This window comes from Ananas comosus, linkage group 12 (genome assembly GCF_001540865.1).
Source record: "Ananas comosus cultivar F153 linkage group 12, ASM154086v1, whole genome shotgun sequence".
Lineage (NCBI taxonomy): Eukaryota > Viridiplantae > Streptophyta > Magnoliopsida > Poales > Bromeliaceae > Ananas > Ananas comosus.
The window spans coordinates 11,392,099-11,406,065 of record NC_033632.1 but is presented as its reverse complement, the minus strand read 5'-3'; the positions used below and the strand labels follow the sequence as shown (position 1 = coordinate 11,406,065).

Below are 13,967 nucleotides of genomic sequence, written 5' to 3'. Positions count from 1 at the left end.
CCATTCTCGTAGATCTCCGATTCTACGGTTTCGTAGCGCTCTCTCTCTCTCTTCTCTCTCTGTCTATCGCTCTCACTCTCGTGCTCGCTCTCTCTCTCTCTCTCTCTTCGAGCGGCCATGGACGCTGTTGAGTCCGTTGTCGACCCCCTGAGGGAGTTCGCGAAGGACAGCTTCCGCCTCGTCAAGCGCTGCCACAAGCCCGATCGCAAAGGTTTTCTTCATCCCCAATTTGATCCGATTTTGAGTTGTTCTGGCTTGGATCTCGCACATCTGGTTGGAAATTGGGGTTTTTTTGGGCTTTTCTTTTGTGATTTTGATTCTGATTTGGGGGATTTGATTGTGGTGGTGTTATAGAGTTCATGAATGAGGCGCTGGGTTTATTTGGCCCCCCAAGTTGATCAAATTTGCGCTGTTGTAACTTGGATCTGAGAGATCTGGTTGGAAATTGGGGTTTCTTTGGTCTTTTTTTTTGCGATTTTGATTCTGATTTGGAGTGTTTAATTGTGGTTTGCAGAGTTTTCGAAGGTGGCGGTGCGCACGGCAATCGGGTTCGTGGTAATGGGATTCGTGGGGTTCTTTGTGAAGCTGATCTTTATCCCCATCAACAACATCATAGTCGGATCTGGTTAGGTGAGACAATTTATAACCCTAGATCGAGAAAGTTGTTTTGGTTTCTAAATCTTGTGTTTCAGGTGATTAATTTGTTATATGAACTCCGAGGGGTAAAATTCTCATAGGTTTTCTTATGCAGAAACACCAAACCAAAATTTATGATTTTTTATTGGTTTTCTTATTGAATTATTGGTCATTGTATGGTTCGTCAGGGATTAATTAGATTCTGTAACAAGTAAAGCTCTTGTCTCTGATTTCTTAGAAGGTTTAATTTTGTGTTTGTAATCATTTTAGTGATGTATATTATATGGTACTTCCCTAGAAAATGAAGCTGCAGTTGGAAGAGTAACTGTGGTCACTCTGTTTGGTAAACTGGTCTTAGGGCCTTGTTTGTGCCCTCCTGTAGGGTTAGCGCTATCGGATGAAGTGCTATTTTAAGTGCTTTTAAAGATGCATTATGGTAAAATCTTTTTAACAGATTCTCTAAATAGAAGTGGAAGAACGAAATTTGAGCTTATGATTTTGGTCCTTTGAATCTCATTGCTGTTTCCTGCGATAGCAGAAGCGTTAGGCTTTTTCATTTACCAAATGCTCTTTTGGAGGAGATGGTCTGTGAAAGTAAAAGCAGAATCGAGGCCAAGAAGCAGAAGTGGAGCCAAGCAGAAACTTCTTTAGGGACCTGAGAGGAATTATATAGGGGGGTTTAGCTCATGAATCCTTAGAGTGTTTAGTAATGAGATCTTGGTACTCCGTTCTTTGTTCTGGCCTTGTATTGCAAGAGAAGAGATTGACAATATTTTTCCACCATATTTTCTTCTTGTTTGCTTTTTTCTTTGAGCATTAGCAGATCGATGGGCTTGTTTTCCTATATTTTTTAGGTCGCCCTAGCACTCCTTTTGAATTTAGCTAGTTGTTAGGTGTTGCTCTAAGGTTGAATTATGATTAAGTGATAGGTAAGCTTGTTTACCCTATTTATGGACTAGGATGTTAGGGACAAATGATGTGATAATGCCTTGATATTTTTTTTCGATAAATAGTTTTCAAAAATAAATTCTTCAACACAGATCATGTCATCTGATGCCAAAGATTTGGAGAATATTGTGCTGTAGAGAAGCCGGTCAATATTCACTTCTTTTCCATACAAGATATGTTTGGCATGGAAAAGGACTACAGATGTTACTCTTCCTTTATACATAGTGAGTTCTGCTCAAGTGAAATGTGCACTAACAAAATAAAGATTGAAGGCTCTATCTCATGCGTTCGTCACTTATTTCATTTCATTGTGATTTGGAATCTATTCTATAGTTTACAGCTTTTTCCATATAAAGATTGATGAAAGGCTCAGATAAGCCTTCAATTTTATTTTGTTAGTGCACTCTTCATCGAGCAGCCAATTAGGCTCTTACAAAGTGGCCTATTACACCAGAAACAAAGTAACGGTAAGGCATAAAATATGTTTTTAATGACTTTTGATTGCACCAATGTGGAGGATGAAGTGGCTCACAGAAAATTAAAAAATAGAAAAATATATAAGGATAAGACCTTGTGATATCCATCTGCCTTGACTAGCCAATTCTTTCCAATTATAGTCATATCCTACCTTTTTGTATGGACATCATTTTCTTTGACCCTTAGAGTGCATTTTGTTCGCGCTATTCTACTAGGATTACCTCCAGAAATCTTTGTAGATTACTGTGTTTGATCCCTCTTTTGTCCTTATTGTAATATAAGATTACGAACAGTGCGGGATTACCTGAAAAATATTACTAGGGAGGAGTGAGTATCTTTCATTATTGATTACGAGTAATCCCGCAAATTATGAAAAATTACAAAATTAACCTCCCTACCCCCCCAATTGCCTTAATTTAAATTTAAAATAAATTCAAATTTTAATTTCTCATTAATTGAAATATTTATGCTTGCTTTCAAATTCAATTTTTTAATTTGAATCTGAATTTGAATTTTGAATTCAAATCTAAATTGGAATTTCAAATTTCAATTTAAAATTTGAATTAAATTTTAAGTTTGAATTAAATTTTGAATTTGAACTGATAGTTTAAATTTAAATCTAAAATTGGAACTAAAAATATAAATTTGAAATTAAAATTTGGATTAAAAATCTCAACTCAAACTAAAATTTGAATTTGAAATTTGAATGAATTTGAATTTGAAATTTGAATGAATTTGAATTTCAAATTTGAATGAATTTGATTTTTAAAATTTCAACTACTCAAATTTGAATTTGAATTGAATTTTGAATTTTTTTCAAGTCAAAAAGAAGAATTTGAATATGAAACTTGAATTCAAAACCAAATTTTGGTTTTGAACTTTGAATTGAAAATTTGTATTTGAATTCAAATTCAATTTTCGATTCATAGTCGGAATTTGAATTCAAAATCAAAGTTTGTATTTGAATTTTGAACGCAAAATCAAATTTTGAATCAATATTTAAATTTTAAATCTGAATTTAAATTTGAACTCGAATTCAAGATTTATATTCGCATTTCAAGTGAATATGAGAGCAAGGGTATTTTTTGTAGTATAAACTTTATTGTCAAAATTACTGATATCTATAAGATGAACCAAACACAGTAATCTTATATATGCAGTAATTCGCCATTACATTATTTTACCGAACCAAACCAATAATGCAACATTAGTAGTAATATAATTAACGCAAATCATATTCCTGGTGATGTTGAAATAACCAAGAATACTGCATAGCGTCAACCAAACGGGTTAGGAGGATTTTGATTTGTCGCACTAATTTATTGCTTTAAGATACATCGGGTGAGCTGGTTCGAGAGCAGGCAGAGATTGAAGTATCAACCCATGACAAGCAATCAAATCGTTAAATTTCACTCTCTTTGTATTTTTCCCTCTGGTCTGCATTGTTCTCTCTTTGTTGTCTACAACCATTCAGTTCCATCTTAGCTTCCGATAGAACTGTATCATAGTGGATCTTGAGCTAAAGAAAGTGTTTTAAGCCATTGATACCATCACTTCTAACAACTTTAACTTCAGATATAAACATAGTAACCCTTGTTATAGCATGATTCCAATTTAGCACCCTATCATTCAAATTATTATAGTACTTCATATTCCTGTTGTGGTCGGCTTAGTTTTCCTTAATGATCTGCTGTATCAATTCACTGTTGAAAGTCAGCTTTCAATCGCTGTGAATGTTGGGATAACGTACTGCAAACCTCCTCTTTTTCTATGAGTGAAAGTATGCTGCTTTTTACCATCCTTTTTAACATTATTGTAACACTATTTCTACATCGAAAGCCTGAACAACAAACACAACGGGGTGAAGTGTTATGCTTTGAATCACAAAGTGATGCGAGTGGAATCAGGCTTGACGACAGTGGGGATTCTTTTTTTTCTTTTCTATGTATCACAAATATTTCTATAAGCCTCGCACGTCCGACACGGACACGCGTGTCCAATGTGGACAATCCTTGGACACAGGATCAATGCTGATCCCTATATATATATANACATATTTTTATTTTACTTTTTTTATGCATATATAATGTAAGATTATTTTAGCTTTTTGATGGATGCATATAATTTTTAAAAAAAACAATATAAATAAATTTTGTATAGTGGAGAATTTTTTTTCTTAAAATAGATGAATTATCAATGAAAATTTTACTAATTTTTATTTATATGATAAATATAACAATGTTGTGCCTATATAATAAAAATATATTATTATATTAATAATATTATACGTCGTGTTCGTGTCCTAATTTTTGAAAGCCGCCGAGTCGTTGTGTCCTGTGTCAGTGTCCATGATGCCTAGTATCTTTTAAACTTTTCTTAAAATTACATCACATCTTTACCATCATTGTAACTGTTTGTAACTATTAACTCTTATTTTGAGCACCATAACTATTACACTATATTGTAGATCAATACAATATATAATACATCATCCCCAGCCTGCTTGTCACCTTAGGAGTGGAATTCTCTTTCTAATGCTGCTGTTTTTTTTTTTTTTTTTTTTTTTTTNTTTTGTTTGCAGAGTGAATGGTAAATGGAGAGGCTGATCAGTGTAGGAAAGTTTACGTCGTGAGCACCAATTTTTCGGTACTTGTAGGAAAAGCAATTTTGTTTCATCATCATTAAAAAAGTTCCGATTTAGGTTCCATTTCATACCGAAACAAGATGGTGTTGATCTGATTTGCAATTCAACGAATTCAAGTGGTTGAGTTTTGGAACTGTAAGTCAAATAGATTGAGTTTTATTGTGTTTTTTTGCCCCTCCCCCTCTTTTATTACCTTAGTTATGTGCACACTCCATATTAATTAGGAAGTGCATTGAACTTAAATTACAGGAAATTGGACCTCTAATCATTCCAGTGTTTTTTTTTTCTTTTTTTTTTTTTTTANTTAAATTACAGGAAATTGGACCTCTAATCATTCCAGTGTTTTTTTTTTCTTTTTTTTTTTTTTTGCAACACACAGGGTCTCTTTAATTCAGTATAATTGTAAATGCAGTATAGTTGAAAATCCATTCAATTTAAAAAACAAGAAAAAGAAAAAAGAAACATCTATTTTGTTGGCCTTGTGCAGCTCCTCATGCTGCAGTTACACATTTTCTGTTTGGTAGCTCGAAAATGTTTTTTTTAGTCCGAATTGGGTGATCCGTTTCTTTGCCAACTGTCGTATTTGAAACTACAGCCAATTTGGATATAGTTTTAACTGCAGTAGAGTGGGAGTCAAATGCAGCAGTTGAAACACCAGTAGTTGGATTTGCATGCTGTTAAAACTGTTGAGCAATAATAACTGCGTGCAATCAAATAGCCGTGTACTGAAATGCTCTCGAATTTAGTGTTAAATAAATTGTTACAAAATCATATGACTAAATGAGCATGGAAATAAACAAGTTGAGGACAAGTGAATTGGAAATCCATCCAAATCACTGGGTTGTGTATTTTTGCGCAGCCTAATTAATAGGGTGTAAAATGTATTTAATGAATTTATCTGTCAATACGAATAAAATTCAAACTCGAGTTTCCTCCCTCGCGCTGTATCCTCCTTGCTTATGCATAAAGAAAGAAGAAAAAGGGGGAATATTTTGGTGCAATTCGTCTCGCATTATTTCAATCTAAGTTGTGGAATAATTTTTATCTACTTTCTTTCTCTCTCTCGTTTCTCATTCGTTTGTTTTCGTCTTCCGTCTCGTCTCTCTCCTCTCCTCCACCGTCCTGACCTCACCGCGCTTCTCAACACCTATCTCGCCGACTGCTGACTGCCCTCGAATCCCACTTTCTGCGCCTATCTCGCCGACGTCGTCTCCGCTGCTGACTGTCTTTAATCCCACTTTCTCGACGGCCTCTCCGCCTTCTCGCAGGGCTTCGGAGGGAGAGTATGTTAAAACCAAATACGATAAATTCGAGCCAAATTGCCGAGTTAGGTTTAGTTTGGTATTGAGGCCTATCTAACACTATTAAATGGAGTTGAGAAAAAAGTATATAAGGATATACTTCTATTTTCTCCGGTGGAACCGCAGAAAATATATCGTAACCGACTCATCGCGATATGCTAACGCAATATTACGTACGGAAACAAACAGGATATTTTTTCAACATACTTTTCCACTGCAACGCAATCTCCCCGCAATCCCAAATGAAGCATTAACCGTCAGCGTAGCATCTAATTTCCTTATTGAATTAGAAAATTCCGAATTGAGCCCAAGTCAAAATATATGGACAAAAATATGATAATCCCAAACTATACAAGAGGCACTTTCTAGAAACGTTCATAAGGGACCGATCGATTATACCTAACCTCAAGTGGCAAAAAATTTGATGGTCGATCTTCAAGTTTCCAAGTTGGATAGCATAGTTATTTCATATTTTCAGCTAAACTTATTTTTTAAAAAAATAAATAAATAATAAATAAAACAGAAAACATGCTACCTTTCTTTCACAAAATAATAATAATAATAATAATAATAATAATAATAATCCGTAAGCAGGAACTAGGGGAAAGAGGTAAATTTGAAATTTTGCAGGTATATACATGTAAAAGACCAATCAACTGCAGAAATGTTCAGTACAGTAGCTGGAACTAAATAGCATTTTTTTTTCATTAATTACTTCTCACATTGGAAATAAGTCCACTATAATTATCAATCAATTGTTGGAATTATTTACAGTTTCCATTAACTGCACACAAATATTGCTGTTACTACAAATTGATTCAAATAGCCAGCATTTATTCTGATCAATCACCCTGAAAAAAAAATTAAAAAAAAAAAAAACAAGGCCAGTATTAGTAATTTTCCTTCCAAATTCAAAAAGAGAGATAAAGGTTTCATCGGTAAAACTAGCTACTCCTCCACCCTTAAATCTAAATTAAGTCAAAATGAGTTTTTGTAGAGGTAAATGACACTATGTTTTAGTTATCAAAACTTTCGAGTTTCACAATTGGGTGTCTTAACCTTCACATTCCGTTACAGTTTTAGCCGCCCCATTTGATTCAACGGCGAACTGTGAACGGCGACTGGAACCGCAATCGAAAGAGAACAACGAGACTCGAAGATTCAGTCAACAGAATACTTCAAACAAGATCTAGTGCAGTGTGAATCGGCGATCAGAACATATATGGATAGAACTTAATAACGAGGTCTCGAAAAAACACACAATTTATCCTTGTTTTAGGTTCACTAGGATCCTTGGCGGTGTTCAGAGGCACACTACGATCATCTCGTTTTGTTTTTTTTCCTTCGGTGGTACTAAAACGATGTAGTTCTTAAAAATAGTTCATCTTATAAAGTTTCAATCCTAACCTTTATACGAAAATAAATGCGCCTAAGTGTGTAAAGAAAATTACTAACCGCTACCTTTGTCGTTGGTGGAACTCCCGCTCTTTCCGCACCTCGCGTTCAATCTCTTCGCAAGAAGCTTCGCGATTCGCAACTGGGTCTCCGCGACGATCTCCGTCATCTTGAGCTCCGTCTCCCCCCTCCTGACCTCCGCCTCTGCCTTCATTTTCTCCGAATTCTTACACATTTCTATCCTCGCTTTCTCAACCTTTAAGATCGAACGCGCCAAAGCCCTAATGCTCTCCGCCACCTCATTCCTCGGCCCCTTCCTCTTCTTCGTCTTGTTCGACGGATCAATACCCGTAGTATTCGGCATTGTTCCTTCCTCGCCCTCCTCCTCATTACCATCGTCACAAGTTCGGCATTCGGGAAAAGATTCGCAAAGCTGAAAAGATCGAAAATTCGTGTAAATTTTGGTGCATTCGCAAAAAAAAAGTTCAAAACTAGCTCGGTTGGTAACTATCTCCTTTCAATCTTCTGTTCTTAGGGCATAAGAAAAGTTGAAAGCATGATAAATAATTCATTTTTGAGCATGAAACAAAAAAAATACATAATTTTCTCAACTATGTGTAGATCATTCATAGTTTATTGTGAATTTCTTGTCGATTTTCACAGACCAGCTAATAATTTGGAAAATACTAATCCAACACAATGTGTTTGAACCATTTTAATACTCAAGAATTTAAGTACCGTAACACAGAATCATGCTGAAAACTTACCGGCATAGTACGGTACGCTGTGCCTGCCTAGTCGTGCCGATACGTGCCAACACATAATAGTATGAAATATTTATTTTCTTTAACAACAGCATATTCTAACTATTTATTTTGCATTTTTATCAAAATTTTTAAACTTTATTGAAAAAATTACTTACTAATTTAAAAAATAGATGGTTTTGAGTTATACCATCGGCACGAAAATTGTATCATGCTGATATCTTGTTGGTACGATACAGCATGGTAAATACAGCACGTGTCGATGAGCATTTTAATTCTTATTAATGTGTATCTCTACATGCAAAGTTTTCAAAGTTTTCTGAGAATTTAAGTTTTTGGAGAAAAACAGATGTCGCACATTTTGTACTGTATCATCAGAACAGTAAGTTTTGAATTCAAATCCAACAAAATTTAAATTCACCTCTTTGAGCTTATCAAAATATGTCTTGATTCGAGCTTATTAAAATATTTTTACAGCAAATTTTTCAGGGACAAATCCGTAATTTTACAACTTTCCACGGGAATGTATACTCAAAATTTCTAAACCAAATTTTTTAAAAAATAAATTTTTATAAATAAAATGCGCAAATTACTCACTTTACCTACTTAAATTATCGTGTTAAGCGTATCAAAAATATTACAAAAATATTAAATACAAATTATATACTATCTGGAGGGTAAAATGGTCATTGCAACTCGAGTCAAATCAGTCAATATCAAAATTCAAAAAAATATATATTTTATCCGCAAATTTTTGAAAGAATAAATCTGTAATTTCACAATTTTTCATGCGAATATATACTCAAAATTTTAAATTATAAAATTTAAAAGAAAGAAAAAATTTAAGATTTTTATAAAAAAAAAAATTCGTCCAAAATTACTCACCTTGCCTTTTGAAGAGCTCGAATTTGCATCATCACCCCTCTCTCCACCAACCAACACCTCATCATTATTATTATTATTATTATTATTAGCACTGGGACCAATCTCGTTCCGACACGTGTAGGGCGCAAAATCGGCGGAGTGGGTTTCCGATTTTGCCCCTGAGAGCAACCGCTCCATGGCGCCGTAGAACCGCCACGTGCACGACGATCCCCTCCGGCGACGCGGGCTCGACGACCCGGGCCGGGTCGACGGCTCGGGCCGGGTCGACGACTCGGACCGGAACCGCTTCTTCATCGACTCCACCTTGTTCTTGCACTGCCTCGCGCTCTTCGCCCTCGTCGTCGTCGTCGTCGTCGTCGTCGTCGTCTCCGGCGAGGTGGGGCGAGATCCGAGGGACACGTGTCGCGCGATCCCGGCCCAGTCGGAGCCCCGCAGCTTCGCCCGGCCCCGCAGCGACCACGCGGACTCGTACGCCTCGAGGAGGCGCCGCACCGCGCCCTCGCTCCACTCGTCGCGCCTCCCCCTCAGCTGCTGCTGCTGNACCGGCGAACTCGGCGGCGGCGGTGCCTCCGCCTCCGCCGCCGCGGCGGAGGCGTCCATGGGAGGGGCTACGATTAGGGTTTCGGGGGGAAAAATTAGGGCACGATTGGTGGAGGGGGGGGGGAGGATTTGGGGAGAAGGGGATCGGGAATGGGAATTGGGGAAATAAAATTCGTATTTTATTTTTTATTTTTTTTATTTTTTGGGCATTTGTATGGGGGGAGTGAGAGTGAGTGAGAGAAAGAGAAAAGGTTTTAGAGAGAGAAAGGGAAAGGAGAAATTATTGCTTAGATCTGGTCCACAACCAAATTAGCTAAAAATATTGGTTGATATTTTCCATTTTAAGATGTGATATTGTAATCTTTTGGTTAAAGTAAACTACAGTTTTTGAATGGTTGTTTCTGTAACCTGAAGCCTAATCATCTAAAAAAATAAGATAATTAAGCTCATCCAAGTTGGAACAGTAATAAAAAAATCTATATATAGAGAGAGGTGGCTAAATCCAAGAAATTAATATGATAATTGAGTGAGTTTAAGACTAAAGTAGTTATAGAATGGGTGATCTTCTTTAAAAATTGGTATTATAGTTAATCACAAGTCGAAAGTACAGGGTCATACAATGGGCAAGAGCACGACTCTTTCATTGACGATCGTCATGGGCAGAGCACGGCTTTTCGTAAGGTCGGATAAGACTAGTAAGACAAGTCTCAAATTGTCTGGTATTTATGAGTGTGCTTGAACTTTACGAGAACATCAGACTTTGAAAGAGGAGGAGGAGGAGGAGGTGCGGGAATGTGACACCTCCAAGATTTAGAATTATCCTATATATAAAGTAGAGTAAGATTAAAATCTCTTATTGACTATTACATTTTGGGCGGTGGATTGGCCCAACAAGTTAAAAAGATTGAACGACTTTAAAATTAAATTAGAAATGAAGCGTCATAAGTGATGAGATGAGAAGCTTTTTAATAATCTATTGAGGCGGCTCTAACATTGGTGAAAACAATTGATCTAAAGCAATTGAAGCTTATAGCTTTGATTTCAACATGTAAATTTTTTTTTTTAAAATTTTTTGAGAGATAAGTAGCACGCTAGTACGCTATCCACCTCGTTTATTTTATTTAGAAATAAACTTAGCTAGAAATGTGAATCAACTAGAATTCGAATTTGGGTCTCGAGTACCAACCACCAAGCCCTTTGTCACTTGCTTTAGGGACGGTCGATAACCCTTTGAAACTATATATAGCATATCAAATACTGTTGTTATGCAAGATACACTTATTTTTCATCACAGCTAAAAAAGTATTCTTTGCCTCATGTCATAATCGATTAAATATAATATTGCATTTCTGCATATCAACCATAATAGATACTATTTCATCAAAATTTTACATGCCCCCAAAAAGCTCTAATTTAATCAAAATTTTTAATTTTAAAGTTTTGTTAAAAACAATTATATCGTATTATGACTTATTCCTTTCAAAATCAGATCCTTAATTCTTAAAGATTTTATCTCATATTAAAAATTCTCAAAATCTAAAAAAAGCTCTAAAAAAAATTAACTAAATAATAATTTTGAAAACATACAATATAAACTTTTATGTTATAGTTTATTTTTTAGCTAGGTCATTATTATGCATTATTATATAAGAAATAAGGCTAATAAAAATTAAGATATTTATGTATAGTTCTACTGAGGGAAAAAATATATATTTATTTAGGATTTAATTTTGAGGTTTTTACGGAAACAGGTCTACGGTGGACCACGGTCCATGGAAATAATTTGTGGAGAACAACGGGGGAGAGAGAGGGACGGCACTGAGTGCCACGTGGACCAATAGGGACCGTTGGATGCGGGGGCGAAGCGAACCAGTGGATGCTGACGTCAGCGGCGAACGTCACGAATTTTGAAGTACAGCTGTAAAGCGCTAAAGTGGCTGCGGTGGCCGCATAGAAACTTTTCTGTGTTGTTGGATTAATTTTTCACCCAATTCAATTTGCACAAAAAAAAATATTAATTTTACATTTTCATATAAATAGACAATTTTTTTTTTTTTTGAAAAAATGTAGCATACTACCGCTTCATTCATGAAGAAGATGAATTTAGCAAAGATGGGAAGCAAGAAGAGTTCCACAAAATAAAGAGAGATCGTAGATCTACCAACACCTGTCTCACCGTGAGCTTTTTGTTCTCGAAAATACGCCTATTCCTTTCTAACCAAATAGCCCACCTTGTAGCAACTAGGATCGCCGATCCTTTTCTCCCTAGCGCTTCCTGTTTACTACTACATTCCTTCCAAAGACCACCTACTGACCCACATGCCGTTAGACACAGTTTGTTTGGTAGTAGGCAGCTCAGGAGCGCGCGTGAGATGTAGCAATTTAAGAAAAGGTGATCAATATTCTCTGGTTCATCCAAACAGAGGGCACAAGTGTGCTCTCCCGACCATCCCCTTTTCGAGAGATTATCCTTCGTTAACACCTTCCGCATCACCACCAGCCAGCCGAAAATTTTAACTTTAAGCGGAATTTTGGTCCTCCAAAGTGGCGCCAAGTTCGTCTCTATCACCCCCCCTTCCTGCAAGAATTTATACAATGATTTAACCGTGAATACTTCTAATTGACTCCATCTCCATCTTACTTCGTCTCCGTTATCCACTAAACTCACGGTGCATAGTAGTTCCTTAAGCCCCTGGACTGAGTCTTCATCTGCAGGAGAGCTTGGTGTAAACCCGTGCAATATCCTCCGCCACCGCCAACCATAGATGCCCGAATAATCCCGCACTCGGTAGTTCTTCGTGACTACAGCGTTAAAGATATGAGGGAACATCGATTGCAATGGGAGTTGTGCACACCATCGGTCCCTCCAAAAGCTCACCAAACTACCGTCACCAATCGTATAGGAAACCCCACACCGGACAATGTTGCAGATCGACGGGACGCTTTGCCACCATTGTGAGTATGGTCTAAAAGTTGCCCCTTCCCTAAGGGGGATCCTCCTCGTATAGTAAGCTCCTCGTAAGAAAGATCTCCATAACGTTGTCTTATCCGATAAGAACCTCCACCACCACTTAGCCAGTAGCGCTAAATTCATAGTCTTTAGGTCTTTCACCCCTAACCCTCCATCTCTTTTGTTCCTATATACTGTTTTCTATCGGACCAAGCAGTGCCCTCCAGTTACTTCCCTTCTTCCTTTCCAAAAAAAAGCCTTCCGCAGAGCTTCGATTCGTTTAATTACCCATTTAGGTGCTCTGAAGATAGAGAAGAAGTAGAGCGGCAGGTTCGAGAGTACCGAGTTAACCAGCACAAGCCTGCCGTCGGTCGAAAGGAGTTTAGCTTGCCACCCTTCTATCCTTCGTTCGACTCTATTGATGATTGGCCACCAATCCGATCTGCATAGTCGTCTGTTCGATAGCGGCAGCCCAAGATACCTTGTCGGAAATGAGCCCAATTTACATCCTAAGATTTCCGCTAATCTTTCTCCCTTCTGCACATTCCTCCCCATATAGAAAAGTTTGGACTTTCTTCTATTGATTTTAAGTCTCGAGGCCCATTCAAAGATAAACCACACAAAACGTAGGTTCCTCACTTGTCTTTTCTTAGCCTCCCAGAAGAAGATGATATCATCAGCATACTGAAGAAAAGAGACCTTGCTTTCAACGTTAGGCCCAACTCCCCTCATCAAACCGTTGCATACTGCTCTTTTCATCACCCTTGCGAGGCCTTCTGCCACAATGATAAAGAGGTATGGAAAAAGTGGATCCCCCTGACGTAGTCCCCTTTTGGTCTTAATCCATTTGGTCAGGGTGCTGTTAATAAGTATGGCAATTTTTGCATTGGCTATACACTGTTCAACCCAACAGATCCATTGCTGAGATGCCCCGAGCCAACACAAGATCTTCCGAAGAAAGCTCCAGTAGACTCTGTCGTATGCTTTCTCAAAATCAGCTTTTACTCCGATGCTCTCGACCCCTGTTTTAGAACACTAACTTGTCGGATCGTTGGCGCTAACCATTAATCCCAAAAGCTCGAGCTGTTAGAAATACGCAACCAATTCACTTAAAGCGTACAGAAACAGCGCCCACGGGTCTCGATTGTGACTCGGCCCACCTGGCCTCACGCCACTTCGAACATGACTCGGCCCAACCCAGCCTCACGCCATTTCGAACATGACTCGGCCCACATGGCCTCCCGCCACAGGGCAGGATGCTGGCCCATTTAAGCCAACATAATTCACTACTTTGCTTGCGGTTACAAAGGAGTCCAAGATTGACCTTCCTTTGAGAAAGGCCGATTGCGAAAGGGAAATAACTCTATATAGAACGCCCTCAAGTCTATTCGTAAGAACTTTTGGAATAAATTTTTGTACACCATTAA

At 37.4% G+C, this 13,967-nt stretch overlaps 2 protein-coding genes across 5 annotated transcripts; one reads left to right on the top strand and one right to left on the bottom strand.

Annotated features, from left to right (window-relative positions):
* On the top strand, positions 1-4,970 carry LOC109718919 (protein transport protein Sec61 subunit gamma-like). Of its 4 annotated transcripts, none has more exons than XM_020245398.1 (3): positions 1-211; positions 515-630; positions 4,643-4,970. In XM_020245398.1, the coding sequence occupies exons 1-2, from the start codon at positions 118-120 to the stop codon at positions 628-630; spliced, it is 210 nt and encodes a 69-aa protein (XP_020100987.1). In that variant the 5' UTR covers positions 1-117; the 3' UTR covers positions 4,643-4,970. The 4 variants fall into 4 exon arrangements, with proteins under 4 accessions (XP_020100987.1, XP_020100986.1, XP_020100988.1 ...); XM_020245397.1 differs by having other exon boundaries at positions 515-631; positions 4,637-4,970; XM_020245399.1 differs by lacking the exon at positions 4,643-4,970 and adding an exon at positions 3,900-4,143.
* Positions 6,684-9,650, bottom strand: LOC109717984 (putative uncharacterized protein DDB_G0291608). Its single transcript, XM_020243951.1, has 3 exons — positions 9,051-9,650; positions 7,462-7,834; positions 6,684-6,857 (listed from the first exon to the last, which is right to left on the bottom strand). The coding sequence occupies exons 1-3, from the start codon at positions 9,648-9,650 to the stop codon at positions 6,853-6,855; spliced, it is 978 nt and encodes a 325-aa protein (XP_020099540.1). The 3' UTR covers positions 6,684-6,852.